This window comes from Odontesthes bonariensis, chromosome 23 (genome assembly GCF_027942865.1).
Source record: "Odontesthes bonariensis isolate fOdoBon6 chromosome 23, fOdoBon6.hap1, whole genome shotgun sequence".
Lineage (NCBI taxonomy): Eukaryota > Metazoa > Chordata > Actinopteri > Atheriniformes > Atherinopsidae > Odontesthes > Odontesthes bonariensis.
In genome coordinates this window covers 11,290,338-11,311,543 of record NC_134528.1, presented here as the reverse complement: position 1 = coordinate 11,311,543, position 21,206 = coordinate 11,290,338, and the positions used below count along the sequence as shown (strand labels likewise).

Below are 21,206 nucleotides of genomic sequence, written 5' to 3'. Positions count from 1 at the left end.
TCTTAACTAACTGTATCATATTAGCTGATTACGCAGTTTCTACTGCCGACGTTATGTGGCATAAAGGGCCGTGTATACTCTCGCAGCAGTGTGTCGCAGTGAGCTTGTCGCAGGTATGACGCAGTTATTTTTGATTTATGCCCAATTTTGAAGCGCGGTCTGCGCTATGTTAATCCCACGCCACAACACAAGACGGACAATCACGAACAAGCTAGGATTGTGGGTGTGGTGGGTGGCGTGTTTCTCTTCCAGTTACGGAGGTCATTCAACAACAATGGCGACTGGACGAATGCGCACTTTGATTGAGATGCAGCTGATCGATCTAGAAATAGAAGAAATATTGCTACTACTGCTACTAGTACTAGTACTATTGCTACTTGCTACTACAAACAAAACAAGCCGGTTAGCAAACCGGAAATACGCATGGTGTAGAGCGGATGTAGAGTTGACCAATCAGAGGCCTCCTTTCTCTCCTCCCTGCGACGATATCTGCGGCACTGTCTGCGGTCAGTTACAATTTTGGGCAGGTGCACCAGAGTGTCTGCGGAAGGGGGGGGCATGTCATCGTTAACTGCGACACACACGCAGACGACCTGGTTTTCCACCATAAACAGGCCTTTAACTGGGCTAACGCTAACTTGCAGGAGCGATAACGTAACGGTACATGTAACGATCACAACAGCTGATGGACACGTAGATACATCTTCATCTGACATGTCTACCACATGCAAACCGCCAAGTTACTAAAATATTTCACAATTTACTCACATTTGTGTTGCTGCGTCTCCTTCTTTCCTGATCGCGGCAAGGAAATGACGATGGGCGACGTCACGTTACGTTGCATCTTGGGTAGTTTGAGTGTGACAAGTAACCTCATGATGAATACTCAACATATGGGGCGAATCTAGTATGCGTCTAGTGTACATCCGGGAACTTAAAAAAGTATGACTAGTAGGAATAGTAGGAGAAGTAGGCGGTTTCGAACACAGCCATAAACTATATTATGGCTATGAAAGTTATGGGAGGAAGAAAGAAAAGGACGTTGGTTGTATAAAATACAAAGGAAAATAGGGAAAATGAGAAGATCAGAAAGAAGTAGGAGAGAAAAGACAATTATAACAAGACTTAGAATTGGACATAATGGATTGAATAAAAACCTACATATGATAGGAAAACATCAGTCAGGGAAATGTGAGTGTGGGGAAGATGAGACAATTGAACATATTATTATTTTATATTGTAGGAATTATCAGGCTCAGAGAAATAATTTAATTAGAAATCTTAGTAGGATGAAAATGAAATTGGATATAGTAGATTTATTGCAAAAAGAATCAGGAAACAGAGGATATCAGGTTATTTTTTATTATTTAAAACAGTGTAGGTTGTATAATAGAATTTAGTATATATAAAGTATATAAATGAGTGTATATGAGTAGGGACTATGTAAAAGTGTAGGCATATGGGTGTATATGTGGAAATGGGTGTATATATATGAGTGTATGGGTGTATATATATATATATATATATATATATATATATATATATATATATATATATATATATATATATATATATATATATATATATATATATATATATATATATATATATATAAATATAGGTATATAACAGTGACTGCTGAGTTCTTCTCAAATTGATTGATTAATTTTTATTTATTTGTTTTATTTTGCCATTTAGTCATTTATTATTATTCAGTTAGTAGTAGTATTATTATTGTTGTTTTATTGTTGTTAATTCAATCATTGTAAATATTTAAAAAAATGTTGAGCTACTTGACGAATTTGAATTTCCCCCATTGGGGGATAAATAAAGTATTTTTCTATTCTATATAATTGCCATGTGATCCACACTCCTTACCAGTTGGTGGCGGTAATGCTCCTTTAAGTTGTTTGCCAACCGCCAATAAAAAAGCAAAATAGAGAGAGAGAAATGGCGTTAAACGATTATTGTCGTTTGTGCAAAGTTAATATGAGGGTAGGAGGCATATACGGTCACTCTGTAGACCTATTTTCAACCAAAAAAACACCGAGTTTATCCGAGAGGTTAGTGATCCAGGGGGTTACAGTCGCTCAGGAGCCGGGGCAGTCGAGCCGATGTTGCCAGCGTTGTTCCTCAAGACTTAGCAGACTGGAGAGGGACATGCCTGCATTCAGGCAATGGGAAGAGGAGTTCAGAAATACAGACCGAAACACAGACAGCAACATGTCAAAAAGGCCTCGCGAGCCAACGCCATCGGAGACCCCGAGCGCTTTGAAAAAAACCTGCCCCAGCCCACCGAGTCCACGTACCAGGTCCTCCAGGAAAACCACAACTCAGGTATTATACGTTTAATTGTCGTTCCAGGTTCTTGAATTGCATGCACTTAATTCAAATCATGGCTACTGGATAAACAATACTGTCAACATAATTCAATATAGTTGGTACTGGCAGTTGTTCTTAACTTATTGTTGTATTGAACTTTGTATTTTGTATTATTTATTTTAAAATGAGTGAGATCAAACTATCACAAATCTCTCTAAGATGTGAAATTAAACTTAGTCTGATGGCGACCATTTCAAAACAGACAAAAGCAGCACGGGAATTCCCAGGCTAATCCCAGAAATTAAATTTAGAAGTTTGTGAACGGATTTTTGGGGGTCCTAGCAGCGAAGCTGCAGGAACCCATTGGATTAGTAGCTTTTCCTATTATTATTCCGCTACTTTCTGCTGCAATTGAAGTCTATGGCAGCCCCATGAACACTATGGTAAAAAGTTGTGAAATTTGGCACACCTAATCAGCCAAGTGCCAAAGTCAAGAAATTTCATGCCCCAAGAGCTTACTCTCTAGCGCCACCAACATGTCAAAGTTAAAAGTGCATTCAGCCTAATAACTTTGGACTACTTGGTCCAAATTTCACAAATGAGGCATCATTGGAATTAGTGCTGGGCGGTATACCGGTTCACACCGAATACCGGTTTATAATTTCATTATGATATGAATTTTTAATATACCGCCATACCGGTGTATTTGATTACACAACGGGGGAACGCTGCGTCGGGCGACATTGTTTGAGACGGGACCCTTTTCAGTGTTGCGCTTCTAAACACGCATGTTTACTGTCTATTTTTAAAGCTATTTAAAAAAATACTCGTATTCGTTAAGCTGCATTTCCTTTCCCTGCTCTCCCTCCGTCTCTGTCAGTCATGCGTCTCTCTCACATAGCCTACTCACACACACACACACACACACACACACACACACACACACACACACACACACACACAGCCCCTCCCCTCCGTGCACACCGCGTGTGTCTCCATCAGCGAGATCATCCCTGGAAGCGTGGAAGCTTGCTAGCTTCAGCGTCGCGTTAGATTAGCTCAACCGAAAGAAGATGGCTGGCGAAATTCACAAAAGGTTGGTATCACGTGCAACTTTATAAAATCACACATTAAAAAGTCCTATAAAAATATTTTATATTTTTGATACAATGTTGTCCCGTCCCGACCCGACCCATAGCAAACAAGCGATTACGCCTTCTTTATAAAGTTAACTAGTTTATAAAGTTAATGTAGTTGGGTTGTCGAGGTCAAAAAACTAGCAGCTGTGAATCAAATAAAGTAGTTTTTTAAACTCTTACACTGAATGTTTGCTGCTTCAATCCAGATGAGTATTGAAAAATATTTTCCGCGATTGAAAAAGAGACGTCTTGAGGATGAGGACCAGCCTGAACCGGAGGTATCAGTCTGAAACAGAGCTGAACAGTCCGACCAGTGTAATTAGCTATGTTATTAATTTGTTTAATGAAGATGTGAATATTAATACAATAAAGTTCTGTGTGACCAATTATTAACAAATGAATTATTTTGAAGAATTTTTATTTTCATTTTTAATTCTGTTCTCAATCTGTAGAAAATGCTGTGAACACCTAATTATGCATGAAAAAAAAATACCGTGATATACCGTGAAACCGTGATACCGTGAAAAAATACCGTGATATGTATTTTTGGTCATACCGCCCAGCACTAGTTGGAATCCTTGGATCATGACGAGTCCAACGTACCCTATGACGTCAATTTGCGTATACTTAGATTTTCCGCCATTTTGAATTTTATTAAAAAGCTTAAAAAAGCATTTCAGGTCACAGAGATTGTCCAATTATCAGGAAACTTGGCACATAGACTCTTAAGACCAAGCCGCACAAAAGTTATCATGTGGAATTTTTAATTAGGCTTCCGATTTTCCATAAAAGCCAATCAAACTCGAGGTTGACGCCCCCAAACAGGAAGTGAGGTCATATCTTTGCAACCATTTGATGTTATGACGTCAAACTTATTATAAGCTCAAGACTGCTAAGGTAAGAGGCCCCGCAAGTTTGGTGACGTTTGGCCTATAGGTGGCGCTATATGTAGCAAAAATGCATTTTTGCTCATATCTTGGGACCCCTTGGTCCAAATTTCACAAATGAGGTACCAATGGAATCCCTAGATGAAGACGAGGTCAACGCACTTAATGACGTCATTTGCGCTATCTTGGATTTTCCGCCATTTTGAATTTAATCGAAAACCTTCAAAACGCATTTCAGGCCACTAAGATTGTCCAATCTCCACGGGACTTGGCACATAGAATCTTCAGACCAAGCCGCACATAAGTTATTATGTGGATTTTTTTATTTCACTTCCGTGTAACCGCGGCAGCCAATCAAACTCCATGCCGACGCGAAAATGGGACATTTGGCCGTATCTCTGCGATGCATTGATGTATCGATGCCAAACTTGGTGCATGGACTCACGACGCCTTCCTGAGCAGCCCAAGCCTTCCCTATTGTGCCATTCTGCTAGGACCCCCACATCGCTGCTTGCAGCTATATTTTTCCTTGAACTTGGACCATAAATAAAAATACAGTTAGAAAACGGTACACCAAAACCACCAAACAAATGATTTAAGAGAACAAAAAGAGGATTCAATCTTGAATATTCAACAAAAACATGATACAAAGAAAGAAAGAAAGAAAGAAAGAAAGAAAGAAAGAAAGAAACACAGCATTTCTTTCCTGGTTCTTTGGCGACGGGGGTCCTGAGAAGCCACGCCCACGGACCGTCACGCTGAAGCTCGTACCACCAGATAATCTGGACACTAGTTTAACTCGAACACCGTCGCCATTTTTTATTCTTCCACTCATCTGGCCATGAAGCGAAATTCTTACGCGAAATGTTCTGTTATCCGCTGTAGAGAGGAGCACTCGTCCTTACATCAACCCCCAACCTCGGAGGACATCAGAGCCCGGTGGATAAACTTTATTTTTGATGGTAAAATTCCGGCAAGAGTTAGCAAAAAACTGTTAGTGTGCGCCGGCCACTTTTCACCGGACAGTTTTACCAACTTGGGACAGTTCAAAGCTGGACTTGCACAGAAATTGTGGCTTAAAGAAGGATCAATACCGACTATCCGATTCCGAAATACTACCAAAGAGGTAAATCTAAGTATTAAGAAACAATTCGGCTATTACCATTCAGCTGTTTAGCATTGTTTAGCTAACAGCTGAAGTAATAAAGTAGATGTTTACAAGTTGCTCTTACTTGTAGCAAGATCCACAGTACCGTTACATTATATTATCCAACGTTATTTTATATAATATACGTATATATTATATATATTGTATTAAATGATCAGGGAATGGTTTATTGCTTAAACTTGCTTAAAGGGATATGCCACCCCCAGGCCAAATTAAGTGTATTCCCGAGACATAAGTGTGTGGGAGCGTTTTCCTGGCGACCCAGGCATTGTCCGAATCTCACAGCACTGACCACTGCTTGGTTTCGCGTAATACCTCCATGCTAGCGTCGCCGATCAAAATATTTCGCCCAACGTGAATTGATTTACTTGATTAACCTTCTAATTACTATGTGAGTGGTGTACTTTCACATCGAGTGCAAATGACTATGTAAATCAACACGGCAGGCTTGGTTTGCTCATGTCGGTTTGGGAACTAGTTGCCGGTGCGGACAACACAGCCGAAGCACACTCCCCGCTACGTCTTCGGGAATCTCCCCCCCCCCCCCCGACTTCCTCAAACAAACCAGCGTGAAGCAGCCAGGGACAACCCAGACAACCGTGGCTAGCTAGCTAGAGTATTGGTGTGGTTTGAATCAGTGTGGTTACTACGGTAGTTGTTTGATTTCACTGAGAAAATGGTGAATACATGCATAGCAAGGGGCTGCGAGAACATGCAGAAGAGACACCAAACGACAATGTTCCACAGAATTCCGAAGGATAAGAAAAGAAGAAGACTTTGGCTGGCTGCCCTCGGAATTCCTGAGACAACACCGGTGGAAAAAATAAACCAATACCGTGTTTGCGAGGAGCATTTCAAGCCAGAAGACTATGACCAAAAAATGACCCACGCTTCGCAAAGGATGGTGCTAAGACTGAAACATACAGCTGTCCCATCTGTGTTCGAAACAGAGGTTGAGCGGAGTACATCCTCAGTGGCTGTGAGTACCCTTTCTATATGTCTTATCCTATTGTTGCTAACGTTATAATTACTACGTAGAAGTAGACTGGGAAGCATCGGTGCGTCCTGTGTTGTAAAAACTTTATCACATTATTGGTTCACTGTAACGACTGCATAAATAAGAAGTTTACCTGTTAGCTTTGTCATGATATTTGGGGGTTGTTTACACTTAGCGTGATCGTTCTGTGACTCAGGCAGCTGATAACCTAGAGGACCTCATTAGCGTCTTTGAGGGTCATGAAAAGCCTGTAAATAAAACCCAAGTATTATTATTATTATGATGATGATTATGATGGTAAGGACTGTTGTTTTTATATGAAATGGCTTGATGAGGTTGCAAAGAAGTGTTCATGTAATGTTTCCAGACCAACTATTCCCATCAGAGATTTCCAGTCAAGCCTACAACCTACACTAGGCTACAGTCAAAAACAACAAAATGGCGATCACAGTAGCTAGTTCTAGTGATTGTGGCGTGGGCTGTAGTCTTCCCATCCAAAGTCATAGTATTGGGTCAATGACATTTAGTAGTAGCAGCACAGGCCATGTTGGTGCAACCACAGCTAATGGCACTATTGTATGGTTTACATTATTTTTTTGTTTTTATTGTGTTATCTAAGAAGCATATTCACTGCAGTACATTCATTACCAGTTACTAATTATGGGCATTAGCTGTGGTTGTACCACTTCACGTCTAAAAGAAAAAAGAACGTCATTGACCCATACACACACACAGTATAGGTTATTAGTCTGACACTACTAATGACTGACAAAACTATCCAACACAACACTTCCATATTGCATATTTTGAATCAATGTTTTTGGCCTTTATGGAGTAATCATTTCTTTACATTTTATCAGGGTACTCGCAGCCATTGAGGATGTACTCCGCTCAACCTCTGTTTCGAACACAGATGGGACAGCTGTATGTTTCAGTCTTAGCACCATCCTTTGCGAAGCAAACACCAATACTCTAGCTGGCTAGCCACGGTTGTCTGGGTTGTCCCTGGCTGCTTCACGCTGTTTTGTTTGAGGAAGTCGGGGGTGGGGATTCCCAAAGACGTAGCGGGGAGTGTGCTTCGGCTGTGTTGTCCGCACCAGAAACTAGTTCCCAAACCGACATGAGCAAACCAAGCCTTCCGTGTTGATTTACACAGTCATTTGCACTCGATGTGAAAGTACACCACTCACACAGTAATTAGAAGGTAAATCAAGTAAATCAATTCACGTTGGGCGAAATATTTCGATCGGCGACGGTGGCATGGAGGTATTACGCGAAACCAAGCAGTGGTCAGTGCTGAGAGATTCGAACAATGCCGGGTCGCCAGGAAAACGCTCCCACACACTTATATATGTCTCGGGAATGCGGGGATACACTTAATTTGGCCTGGGGGTGGCGTATCCCTTTAAGTTACGTCCTGTAATTCGGCCAACCTGCACACTTTAAAGGGAACCCCAACTGTTAGAACTAATATCCATAAATATGCTTTAATGTTTGCCTCATATTAGAAAGTAATGTTAAAACAATCATAAAGAATTATCATTTCTTTAAAAATCCCAATTTATCACACATATTTTCACCCACAGACACCTGCGGGCGCAGCCATTGTTTTACTACCGCAATGCATGCTGGGTTGATGACGTATATTTGTTGCTTTTTGCCCTAAACCGACAGCTTTCAGGAACGCCGAAAACCACAATAATGCCAAATTGTGTTGCTTTTGGGTGTAATTTTCAATCTGGGTGGAATAAGGGGAGCGGTGTAAGCATACACCGCTTCCCAAGTGACGAGAAGAGAAGAAAGGAGTGGGAAATTACCAAAGATCCCACGCCTGTATTCTCGCCATTTCTCTCCAGATGCATTTAGCTGACCTAAGCTGATGAAAGAGCTCACAGGTGCTGCCAGTTATAAACTAAATCCAGATGCCGTGCCTACAATTTTTCCATATAAACAGACAAAATTCTGCTCGAGGCAACGCCGTCTGCTGCCGAAGGAGCCGCTAAGTGGATGTCAACAACCCGCTCCTGCAGATGTTCCACCATCGGGCACGGTCGCGATCATGGAGGAAGCTGGCGACGAGTCCCCCGATCAGTCCACACAGCAGTCCGTAAGTCTTCAGTTTAAAAAAAAAAAAAAGGTTTTGCACCAAAGGGTAAAATGAATCAGATCGAGCCCGGTGCAAAGCCGTGACATCACTACGACAGGATTGCGACGTAAACAACAATGACGGCCTACGAGTTCAAATATTTTTCCAATTTTATACAAACTAAGATATTTCTAGAGGTTTTAATATCGTTTTAACTAGGGCTGGGCAACGATTAAAATGTTTAATCTAATTAATCACATGATTTCCCTGATTAATCACGATTAATCGCATTTGTACGCAAAATCCAAAAATTAATTCAAAAGTAGTGTATAGCCTTTAGCATTTAGTTTTATTTTAAATGTGCTGCCATATGAATGAAAGTGCCATAACATTTGTTGTGCAAACACACTTTTAACATCAGCATCTTTCTGTAGTTTTTATGTAGAAGCCTCGCTCCACTGTCTGTTTCCTTGAATGACTTGCTGCTATCAGTTGTGTGTTTTGCCTTTAAGTGATATTTTAGACTGGAACTACTACGCTGAGAAGACAATTCAACTTGGCAGTGTTTACAGATGACTTTGGTTCTGTCGACTCTACCGTCTGGAAGAACTTTAAAATGAAAACGGCCGAGTAAAAGTTCTGTACCGTTCTCCAGGTTTGGTGGATCCGCCGATTTCTTTCTTTTCCGGTTCCACAGCAGACAGCAACAGACTTTTACAAAATAAAATCATGTGAGCAACAGACTTTTACAAAATAAAAGCCTGTGAGCAACAGACTTTTACAAAATAAAAGCATGTGAGCAACAGACTTTTACAATAATAAAATAAATAATAAAACAGGGGTGGTCGGTGGCGTAGTGGGTTGAGCAGGCGCCCCATGAACAGAGGCTACAGTCCTCGCTGCAGCTGGCCCCGGTTCGAGTCCCACATCGGACGGTCTTTACATAACAGTAAAGTGTAAGTGTTTATTAATCCATCTGAATCCCCAATAAAGATACTCTCATTCACATATCGTTTCTTTGAAAATCAGCCCATTAAGACTCACTTAAAGCATTTCTAGACTGTCGCTCTGCTCTAATAAAATCCTAATTTTTTTTTTAAAATAACCGCAGCCTCGTCTGACAGAATCACTGTTAAAGTAACTTAAAGATGACGTCTGTGCAGAGAATTCAGCTGTACTGACATGTACCACGATCTCAGGATGTCTTGAAGGTGTTCTCACACAGTTCACAGCGTGTATGACTTTGGTTAATTAGTTCAAATCTAACAAAGGTTGCAGGTATCGGGTCATAAAATGAGGGTAAATATGTCCTGAGATGGCCAACAAACGCACATGACACTGTTACGTACATGCTCTGTGACTCTGGGGGGAAAAGATCTTGTATTTTTCTGCCCTTTTTGTTTAGACCGGCACATCCAAGCAGGCGGCGAGTGTGCGTAATGCGGCCTTCCAGGCGGACCCTCTGAAAACGTGCACGGCCAGGACTCCGCTTCACCTGGAGGCTCACCTTAAAAGTACAGGTTTGTTGACCCACCGCTGTTTCTGCTCCTTCTTTTGGATTGAAATGTGTCTAAATGTGCGTTTTCATGCATCAGACACACAGAAAAGCGTGTTCAGTAAGGATGTTGGCGTTAGCACCTCCACAGACTCTCAAACACGACAAGAGCTGAAGGACGGCTCTCCAAGGGACGCTGAAAAGTCACATGACTCCACATGTGAGTCACCAGATGTGAGGTTAGTTATTTTTATTATTATCAAATCAAATTTATTTGTATAGCACATTTCTTGTACAAACAGTTCAAAGTGATTTACATAAAATAAAAGCATTGCAGCAGGGAGTGGAAGAAGCATTAAAATACATAAAAGAATATAAAGAGAAACAAATAAAATCATTTAAATGAATTTAAAAACAAGCAACAAGAAATGTTTTTAACCTGGATTTAAAAATGTCTCCATTTGGTGAAAGTTTAATCTCATCTGGCAGTTTGTTCCACTTGTTTATATTATATTCAATATTTTGGTGAACATTTAACTCGTCAAGATGGATTTTGATCTCTTTTTTTTTTTGGTCAAATATTTCTTGTTCTAACAGAAAAGAAACTTCCGGCTCACACCAGAAGTCGTACATCGTCTCTGAAAGCTGCCTGCTGGAGCTGTTTGAGGTGTGTCCCGTGTGTAAACGGGTCTCAGACGTGAGAACACGAAGGTTGGGAGCGTTCCTCTCCGTAGAGCAGCGGTGCCCTCGTTGTCAGTTCTCCAGAAAATGGAACAATCAGCCTGTTCCTGGAAGCCATCCTGCAGAGGACCTCCAGCTCTCGGCTGCAGTCTACCTCACCGGTTCGTCCTTCTTGAAGCTGGAAAAGGTACCGGATGGACAGTTAAACACTGAATGTGGCATGTTATTTATCTGGTCTGAGTGAATGGAATGAGTTTCCCAGAGGCGTCACCCACAGGTATCCTGCCTCTTGTTCCAACCTCAGATCCTCCAGGCGATGCAGCTGAAAATGTTCCGCAGCGTTCAGAGGGACGCCCGGCTGTACGTCGAGCCTGAAATCGTTCACCGGTGGAAGTCTGCTCAGGACGGCGAGTTTGAGCTGCAGAATCTCATTCTGGGAGGCGATTTCAGGGAAGATGCAGCAGGTACGCAAACCTGACTGAAAAGGGTTGTTGATGTGGCCTCTCTGTGAGCGCCCAGCTCGGTTTGAAATGCAAAGAAACATAATAAAACAAATACTGGCCTCACATGGCAGCAGCTCAAACCAGCAGCTCAGGGATGAGAAGGCGGCTGTGGTGTTTTGTCCAAAGCTTCTCACTAGGAATGCACCGATACTGGTGTCGTGTATCGGGCCGATACTATTCTAATATACTCGTACTCCTTTAAAGTTAACCGATACCAATTTATTACATGAAGACCGCGATCAGAGGGTGTCCAAGTCCAGGTGTGCCGTGGGATTTTGTGACAACAATACATTATTATTGCAATATACAACTACACAAAAATAATTATTTTTTAATTTACCATATTAGTATTTTGTATGCACTCATTTCATAATACAGAGGAAAACTCTATTCCTTCATAAATTATTTAAAAAAAGAATCCTCAGAGAACCCCACATTTCGCTGTTAGCGCAGTTGCGCAGGTGGGAATTATGAGACTGTGACACATCAAAGGCTGAAGGAACACATTAAAACCACCAACCACCAGTGCAGAGACTGCCGACAACCCACCACCGATAGAAAAGAGAAAAAACTGTCAGCCGACAGTATCATGAAAGTTACCGTCTTATGGCTTCAGTTGGACCGGGGGTGTCAGCAATCCTCAGCCCGAGTGCGTCCTGTCGGGAGCAGTTAGCTAATGCTAACTTAACTGCTAGTTAGCTCATTCTTCTGCATCCAACTACCTAAGCATCTCCCACCATTCGATTGAGCAACTTCTTCCTTTCCCCGCTACCTGCCTGTGTAAGTTGGCGTTCTCTACTCTGGTTCACATGAAGAACAACAGGAGGTCACGGCTCTCTGTTGAACAGGACTTGTGAGTGGCCCTCTGCTCAGTACCACCAAGGATTAAAGAAACCTGCGCGGCCCGATATGTATCGTTTGCGAAATGATTGTGAATGTTGTTTTGACGATGAGTAATTTTGCAATATCGAGAGAGATATATATATATATATATATATATAGGGCTGTCGCGATAACCGCAAAATGCAATCACCGCGGTGCTGAGAGGACCTCCGCGGTGCGTGTCCAGGCCACCGCACGCCCCCTTGCACGCGCAGAACAACTCCAGAAACTAAAAGAGTTTTTAAGACTGCACAGTAGATACAAAGCGACTGACAGAACTGATACTTTTTTTAAGCCAGCACAGTAATAATGATACATTGTATATTCCCCGCAAGGCAGGAAAAACACATTAACACAGCTAGGTGCCGTGTTTCTGTCGTCATCTTTGCATATAGGCACCGCACACACACACACGTCTGCATGCTACTCGTTTTGGTCTCATTCTCCCTCAGCAGCTGATATTACAAGAATATGCCTACTCAGTGTCGTAGCAATAGAAGTTAAAATAAAATGCAGTGGCCTACCTTTATCCCGGCTTTACTCCTCTGCCTAGTCCGGACACTTTATGGCTTTGAATCTTCCCTTATTATCCATGTTTAACGTTGTAAATGCGACCGTCTAATATCAACAATAAACTAGCTTCCACAGAACCACAGCTTGGTGTGCACATTTGCTGTTGGGGAAATACCTGATAATTTCAACAAAACTGTGTAGGTGAAACATATTCTCAGAGTAGTTTGTGAATTTTCTGTTCGTGTTGCCACAATGTGTTTATTGTGTATTGCTTTGTCGTCAAGAAGGGTACTACGATGCTGTTTATTATTCCTGTCCGGTCCCACTGTTGTGCTGCTAGCCTAACTTCCAGCTGCTTGATCTCCGCTATGTTGGTCTGTGAGCGAGTAAATGACAGGCAAAGCAAAGTGAAATGTCAGAATCGCTGGGGAAAAAAGACGTATTATGCGCTCGATTTTCATCTTACATTGCGTGTCGTGGAAAGTAGCCTAATGAACAAAAATGCGATATAAAAGAATGACGTTGTTCAGGACAATGTAATCTGCAAAATATGCCGAAAATCCGTTACAGTCAAACAAAGCTCAACAACGAATCTCTTCCACCACCTGCGCTACAACCACAGTAAGGAATATGAAGAATTTGAAAAACTCCGAGACTCTCAACAAAAAACAAGTACCAGTAGGCCTAAACCACAAGGTTCCCAACAAACGCTGGCAGAATCATTCGGCAAAAGGGTACCGTATGAGAGGAAGAGCGATGGCAGGACATAACCGATGCATAACCGAATAAATGTCCTTTCCTTAAATACTTGTCACTGCAATTATTCTTTTAGTAATTTTATTGTGATCTTAACGCAAGTTTTAATTTTTTTTTTTAAATATCGTCAAAATAACGTTATCGTGAAAATCGTAAAAAATATCGAGATATTTCTTTTTGCCCATATCGCCCACCCCTAATTGGCAGTTCTCTGTGCTGAGTTTCCTTTGCCTCGTTTTTAATTTTGTGACCTCTGGTTTAAATGACTGTTGCTGCTTTGATGAAGCCTAATCTGATAAAGTTTAAAATTCATTTTTGAAATATTTCATTAATAAATATTTCATGAGTAATAGTTGTCTTTGTCACATTTTATCTGACATTAGTAAATAATAATGCACATGATATGAGTGATAACACGTGTTATAAGGGCTATTTGGCACAATAGGTGTACCTTGAGATTTTTACTTGTCCTTTGGTGTGCCTTGGGCACAAAAAGTTTTTTTGTGGTAGAAGTATCGGCATCGGTACTCGGTATCGGCAAGTACTCGGATCCAAGTATCGGTATCGTATCGGTTTGAAAAAAAGTGGTATCGGGGCATCCCTAACGGATGTTTTATCAAGACATCAGGAAGAACGTGTCTCCTTTCAAACGGATTACCTCAGCGTTTACAAGCCTTACAACCTGCGCCGACAGCAAGTATTTATATGATTGAAAAACATAAGGTCCAGGATTAAAAGGGAAGCTGCTGGTTTTGCTTGTTTAAATGATTAGTTTTTGGTTTGATCTAAATGTGTTTTTGATGGATGTAAATCAGCTGACTGGCTCGGCCATGTTTCAGCTCTGAGAAACGCGGCTGCGGCCTCAGCAGGATGTTTGGGATCATTATCTTGTTGCAGGATGAAGCTCTGGAGGCTTTTACTGGAACTGGAGCAGCTCGGATGTTTCTATCCAGCTCCGAATTCTCTCGATAAACTGAGCTAATTATCTGATTCCTGAAGGTAATCGGGAGCACCAGTTCCTAGGGCACACGCATGCATGATTTTAAAGTTTTTCTTATTTTCTGGAAAAGGTTTTCATTTAATTTCACCTCTCCAGTTCGGATCATTCTGTTTGGATCCGTGAGATGAAAGGTCCTAAAGGGGATGAAAAGCTCATTTGGAGTTACAATAAATGTCCATGTGTGTTTGTGTGTTTCCTGCAGATGTTCAGCAGCTGTTGGTGATTAAAGAAGAGGCTCCCTGGAGCTCCAGTCTGGACCAGCAGGACCCAGAACCCGTCCACGTAAAGGAGGAGGAAGAGGAACCGTGGACCAGTCAGGAGTCTGAGATGAACGGGTTCACGTTTACTGGTGAAGACGACAGAGAGGCGGAGCCTCCAACCAGCAGCTCGGGACCAGAACCAGCCAGGAACCCAGACCCAAACAGTCACTTACAGCCAAATACTGACGAAAAGGCTTTAAAGGTTTTTGAGACTGACGTCAGCATAGACGACGACGACGACGACGACGCGTGGCAGGAACCGTGGTCGGACCCGTGGTCGGACTCTGAACCCGACAGCAGCGACGCAACACCGGAATCTGACGTTTTTTCTGATGTTTGCGTTGAAGAAACGACTCGAAGTGAAAATCTGAGCAGAGACGGCAGAGCTGGGACAGCAGAGAAAAGATTTATCTGCAGTATTTGCGCCAAAGTTTTCACACGACTCGTCGATCTGAGAAGACACCGGCGCGTCCACCCAGAGGACAAACCGTTCGACTGCGATCTGTGTGGTAAAAGGTTCAGAATGGAGAGGGCGCTGAAAGCTCACATGAGGATTCACACCGGAGAAAAACCCTTCAGCTGCGATGTGTGCGGAAGAAGCTTCACGCATCAGTACGTTCTCACGGCGCACAAAAAAATCCACAGCAGGGAGAGACCTTTCGATTTGTGGTCGAAAATACAGCACGAAGAAATCACTAACCTGTCAGTGGCCTGAATGTTGTGGCTGTTTTCGTTTCATCTGATTTAGCCGTGTAAAGTATCTTCTTCACTGAGGTTGTTATCCTCAAAGGCCAAAGAGAGCCGGTTTTCTTCTGGTTCTGATGGGTAAAAACGGAAAAAATATCTTTTTCAGTTTAACAAAAACCTGAAACGATGTTTATATCTGAAATTTAAGATTGGGTTTTATTACATAGATGTGTGAGAAGGACTCGGACGTAATTCTAACACTGTCTTTATTTTCACCGAATAAAGAAGAAATATAAAAGCGACTCAGTTCAGTTTCTGTTATCCTGGCTCTAAAACGTTAGAAAACTGGGATTTGATTGGTCCAGTGATTTTTTAAATAGTTTATAACAACATTTTATTAATAAAGGTTAATATAGTAGATATTTGCCTGCCAAAGAATTGATTAAACTCAAACTGAAATGCTGATTCTGCATTGAAATAGCTGGTTTTCATTCAATAGCCTTATAGCATCAAGACTCTGTCCATGGGACTGAGAGGAATAGCCTTAAAATGTTGTAAATACAACTTTAAACCGGCCAAAAAAGGGATTACAGCTCCTCGCTTTACATTGAAAGTGTATTTCTGTCTTAAATTCGAGCAAGAGCTTCCTATTTAGGCAGTTTTCTTCCTGTCAAAGTTATTTAGTCATCTTTCTACCTTAAAGATTGTATTTCCAGCGCTTTGGATTCATTATAATTTCTTCAAAATAGTATATTTACAGGTTTCTAAAACTCCTGCAGAAGACGCGCTGTAAAAGGTGAGGTATACACTCTCTAAAATATAAAGTTCTTCACTTTTTTGGCAGGTTAAAAGTTGTATTCTAGACTTGGCATTACATACTGTTGACAATATAAGACTCTTGACCATTTTTTGGGCAGGTAAAAATCTTCTGCATTTAAAGTAGTTTAATGTAGACAATACGAGTAACTAGGTGGTGTAGAATAGAAGTACTTTCATCCCAGCTGGGAAATTACTTTGCAGTTGCAGCATACAGACAAGTAAAAAATAAAAAAATAAAAAATGACCTGTTACCTGCACGTTTTAACTTGCTTGAATAAAATCGAGTCATTATCAAGATCAGTAGTTAGATTGTTGGACTGGTTGAGTGATTTCAGACTGTGTTTGAATAAAGCCCAGGACTGTCGTGATACAGTTATTATTAAAAACGAGCTTAAAACCGCAGTCTTTAGTCTTTCCCAGCTGAATAGTTCTTTAATCATGACATTTTCACAGTTTACCTTCTTTTTATTGGTTTGATAAATAACATTACCATTCAAAATTCATTAAGTGTTCCTAAAATCAGATTGATGTGAATATTTTAAGCTTTTAGCGGAAACGGAAACAAATCGGACACGTTTCTATGGTGACATGGACTAAAGGTGTCTTTGCAGATGCCTGTTGAAAAAAAAAAAACAGCAGCAACGTTAATAAATCATTTACACAATAATTCAAGAGATTCGTGGCCATGTCTGAGAGTGTTTCCAGCTCTTATAATACATCCATAGATCCAGTCTGACAGAAATTTAAGTGGCAGCATTGTGCTGTGATCGATTCTGTGCAGGCGCGGTTCGTCTCAAACGAGCCTCCAGTTTGTTAGAAGAGAAAAAGTGACCATGAACGAAGTGGATTATCTTCATCGGAGCAACACTGAGAAGCAGACTTTACAAGACAAACTGGAGACTAAAACCTTCGGAGTTCATCAGCTGCGGGATGTTGTTATAAACCGAACAGAAGGTGAGAATAATCCCAGATTTAATGTTCCTGTTGGAGGAAACGGCTAACTGTTAGCTTGTTGTAGCAGCGGATGGAATATCATTAAGAGTAGAACGGAGCTTCTTATATTCGATTGATATAAACTTGTTCACAAATGCTGAAACTTAATGTGGTTAATTACACTAGTTAGTTAAGAACTTACTACTGGCGTTTGAAAAAAGCGGAACATAACGGCGCAAGTACAGCGTTGCACCCGGACGGTTTACTGCGCGCACACAACACAACAGTTTTCTGTAGTTCCGTCTCATGAAAAAGCAGCGTTTTCATTCAGTTTGGATTTAAAAACTTTTAAAACAGCACGTCAAGACAAAAGTGAAACATATTGTTAATATTTATTTGATCCTTGGGTTATATAAGGGACCATTATACTGTATTCACTCCCAGAGCCACGAGTGTCATGTCCAAGAGCAGCCCGCTTCTTTTCTATGTGGAGCAAACTGAATAAATAAACGTTCTTACTGTTGGAATAGATGCAGGATGTGGTTTTACTGTGTCCTGCTGAAATATGCAAGGCCCTCCCTTAAGAAGACGTCGTCTGGATGGGAGCAGATGTTGCTCTAAAACCTGTATATACCTTTAATGCAGTGATGGAGCCTTTCCAGATGTGCAGGTTTCCAGTTCCATAGCCCCCCCAATTCCATCAGAGATGCAGGCTTTGAACTGAGAGCTGATAACAAGCTGAATGGTCTCTCTCCTCTTTAGTCTGGAGGATGCAAAGTCCATGATTTTCTAAAAGAATTTCAGGTTTTTATCCATCTGACCACAGAATAGTGTTCATTTGCTTCAGTCGATTTTAAATTAACTTTAGTCCATGTTTCTCATTCAGTGGAAACCACTGCATATTAGTTCTGTTCTGCTGTTTAACTTTATATGAATGCGAAGTTGTTTTTGATATCTGTGTGCTTCACTGTTACCTGCAGATGTCCATCAGGTGTTGGTGATGAAAGAAGAGCTTCCCTGGAGCTCCAGTCTGAACCAGCAGGACACAGAACTCCTCCACATAAAGGAGGAAGAGGAGGAACTGTGGACCAGTCGGGAGGAAGAGCGGCTTTATGAGCAGAACTCCTTCACTGTGAAGAGTGAAGATGATGAAAAGAAAGCTCAGTCCTCACAGCTTCTTCAGATTAAAACTGAAGACTACAGAGAGACAGAACCTCCAACCAGCAGCTCAGCTGAACAGATGAAAACAGAAGCTTATAAAGAGAACTGTGGAGAACCAGAACCAGCCAGGAAACCAGATCCAAACAGTCATTTACAACCAATAACTGATGAAAAGGCTCCAGACTCTTCTGAGACTGAAGTCAGTGAGGATGACGATTGGCAGGAACCTTGGTCAGACTCTGAAACTGAGGACAGTGACAGCGGTTGGAAAGAGGTCAGAACACCTGAGTCTGATCGTGATGTTTGTGCGGACAGAACAACACGGCGGGGAAATCTAAAGAGACACAGGAGTGCTCAGACTGTAGAGAAAACATTTGGCTGTAATGTTTGTGGTAAAACATTTGCAAGACGTGGAGACCTGAGGAGTCACGTCAGTGTCCACACGGGAGAGAAGCCGTTCCAATGTGGTTTCTGTGGAAAGAAGTTCAGACAACAAGCGGTCCTGAAGGGTCACACGAGAATTCACACCGGAGAAAAACCTTTTGGCTGCGATGTTTGTGGAAAGAAATTCACACACCAGTCTTCTCTCAAATCACACACGAGGGTCCACACTGGTGAGAAGCCGTTTGATTGTGATGTTTGTGGTAGAAAGTTTAGCAGAAAGGCTCATCTCAGCATACACATGACAGACCACACAGGAAAGAAGCCGTTCGAGTGTGAACGCTGCGGTAAAAAATTCAGCCAGAAGACGCATTTTAAAGTGCACATGACGGTGCACACAGGAGAGAAACCTTTCTGCTGTGATGATTGTGGAAAAAGATTTCGACTGGAGCATAATCTCAAACGACACCTGATGGGCCACAGGGAAGAAAAACCGTTCGGCTGCGATGTTTGTGGTGAAAGATTTACAGAAATGGGGAGTCTGAAGCGGCACAGCGGAGTCCACACGGGAGAAAAACCCTTCATCTGCGACGACTGTGGTAAAACGTTTAGTCGCGTCACACATCTTCAGAGGCACAAGGCCGTCCACACAGGGGAGAAACCATTCGAGTGTGGATTCTGTAGCCGAAAATTTAGCCAAAAGACGCATTTTAAGAGACACATGAGAGTCCACACGGGGGAGAAGCCTTTTTCCTGTGCCGTTTGTGGACAAAGATTTAGCCAACAGAACAGTCTGAAAAGGCACAGCATTGTCCACACGGGAGAGAGACCGTTTAGCTGCGGCGTTTGTGGTGAAAGATTCACCCGGCAGGGAAACATGAAGAGACACATGAGATTCCACAGACAGTAGACACTGTAGTGTTCATCAGTGTTCATCCGTCAAACTGAGTTTTTTTTTATCATGTAAGTTTTTTATCTCGTGTGTCTTAACGATGAAAAAGAACATTTCCTGGTCACATACTTATCAGCCACAACATTAAAAGCATTTGCCTCATGAGTCCTGAAATCTGCCGGGTCGGGCCTCCGTGGATGAGCCAGATGTTCAATCAGACTGACATCTGGGGAATGTGGAGGATGAGTGGAATCCTTCTACAGTTTTCCTGAACATCATCCAGCCGAGAGAAGGTATTTTCCAGTCAGAAGGGGTGCGACTGGTGTCCAGGTAGGTGGTGTTAAGCTCAGGTGTATTAATTATAATCATAACTATAATTGCATTATTTTAATTATTATTCTGATTATTCCTGTTTTAAGTCTAAAAGTCTGTAGTGAAAAAGATATTTAGCCTTCTACTTAGAGTCCAAGCAGGCTTCTAATGTTGCACAATTTGATATTGTGAAAACGATAAACTTTGAATACACTGTACAGATCTACCTCAAAGCATATAATACGCTTTAATCTGGGTCAAACTTAAACAAATTTAAAGCTTTTCCTTTAATTACTTTCAGTGGGCTCTGTACCAGGAACAGCCCACCAGGCCCCACATTGACAGGTCTCGTGTCAGATCCTTACTCTTGCTCTTTTTTCCTGATTCCAACTCATCAAGCTCTAAAACGGACTTCACAGTGTCATAGCAACAAGGCTTACCGCCTTTTCTGTCAGTGGTTTTAATTTTATGGCTGATCGGGGTCTTTGTTTCTCTTTTTAAGGAGGTTATCTTTAGTCAAACGCAGCTGGACTGGTTCTGATTGTGAAAAAGGTGTTCTGTCTGCACAGTGTTTACAGGACTGTTAAATGTATATATTCATTTAATGTATAAAATATTATAAAATAAAAATATATATTATTATAATATATAAAATATAATATAATACATAAAATATATTATAAAATAATTTCAACATATAAATATATATATATATATTTATATAATTTATATATATTTATATGTTAAAATTATTTTATATATTATAATATTTTATAATTATATATATTTTTATTTTATAATATTTATATACGTAAATATATATATATAAATATAAATATATATATTAATTTTTTTAATAATAAATTTGATATATTATATTCATTATTATTATTTATATATATATATATTTAATATATATTTATATCATTGTAAATATTAATCATTTTTGAGCTACTTGACTAATTTGAATTTCCCCCATTGGGGGATGAATAAAATATTTTTCTATTCTATATGTTACAAAATGTAAATAAAGAACATAATCGTTAAAATTTGAAGTTAAATTGTTTAAAGAAAAACCTAATTGCTGATTAAGTTTTTTTCAGACTTGGGAAACAGATGAAAAACTTGTTAATTTATCGATTTTTCATCTGTTAATTTGTTATTTGTGTACTTTCTGTTACGGTTCTCCGCTGTTCGGCTGATGAACAGGAAAACGCGGAGCTGTGGTTACTATGGTGATGGGGAATAAAGGTAGCCGTTCAGGTGCCTGTTCAAATCTCGGCAGAAACGTTAATAAATAGTTTACAATATGACCACGGCGTTTCTGGCCCC

The 21,206-nt window shown here is 40.9% G+C and overlaps 2 protein-coding genes across 7 annotated transcripts; both read left to right on the top strand.

The window, feature by feature from the left end:
* The first annotated feature begins 1,947 nt into the window (after positions 1-1,947).
* Positions 1,948-15,672, top strand: LOC142374570 (uncharacterized). 6 transcript variants are annotated; one of them, XM_075458303.1, is made up of 7 exons: positions 1,948-2,337; positions 8,468-8,620; positions 10,005-10,113; positions 10,195-10,333; positions 10,692-10,962; positions 11,080-11,239; positions 14,632-15,672. In XM_075458303.1, exons 1-7 carry the CDS (start codon positions 1,951-1,953, stop codon positions 15,402-15,404), a joined length of 1,992 nt encoding a protein of 663 aa, XP_075314418.1. In that variant the 5' UTR covers positions 1,948-1,950; the 3' UTR covers positions 15,405-15,672. The 6 variants fall into 6 exon arrangements, with proteins under 6 accessions (XP_075314418.1, XP_075314417.1, XP_075314421.1 ...); XM_075458302.1 differs by having other exon boundaries at positions 10,005-10,119; XM_075458305.1 differs by lacking the exon at positions 1,948-2,337 and adding an exon at positions 5,053-5,474 and having other exon boundaries at positions 10,005-10,119.
* A 1,350-nt stretch (positions 15,673-17,022) lies between these two features.
* Positions 17,023-19,580, top strand: LOC142374577 (uncharacterized). Its single transcript, XM_075458316.1, has 2 exons — positions 17,023-17,149; positions 18,109-19,580. Exons 1-2 carry the CDS (start codon positions 17,029-17,031, stop codon positions 19,578-19,580), a joined length of 1,593 nt encoding a protein of 530 aa, XP_075314431.1. The 5' UTR covers positions 17,023-17,028.
* The last annotated feature ends 1,626 nt before the right edge of the window (positions 19,581-21,206 follow it).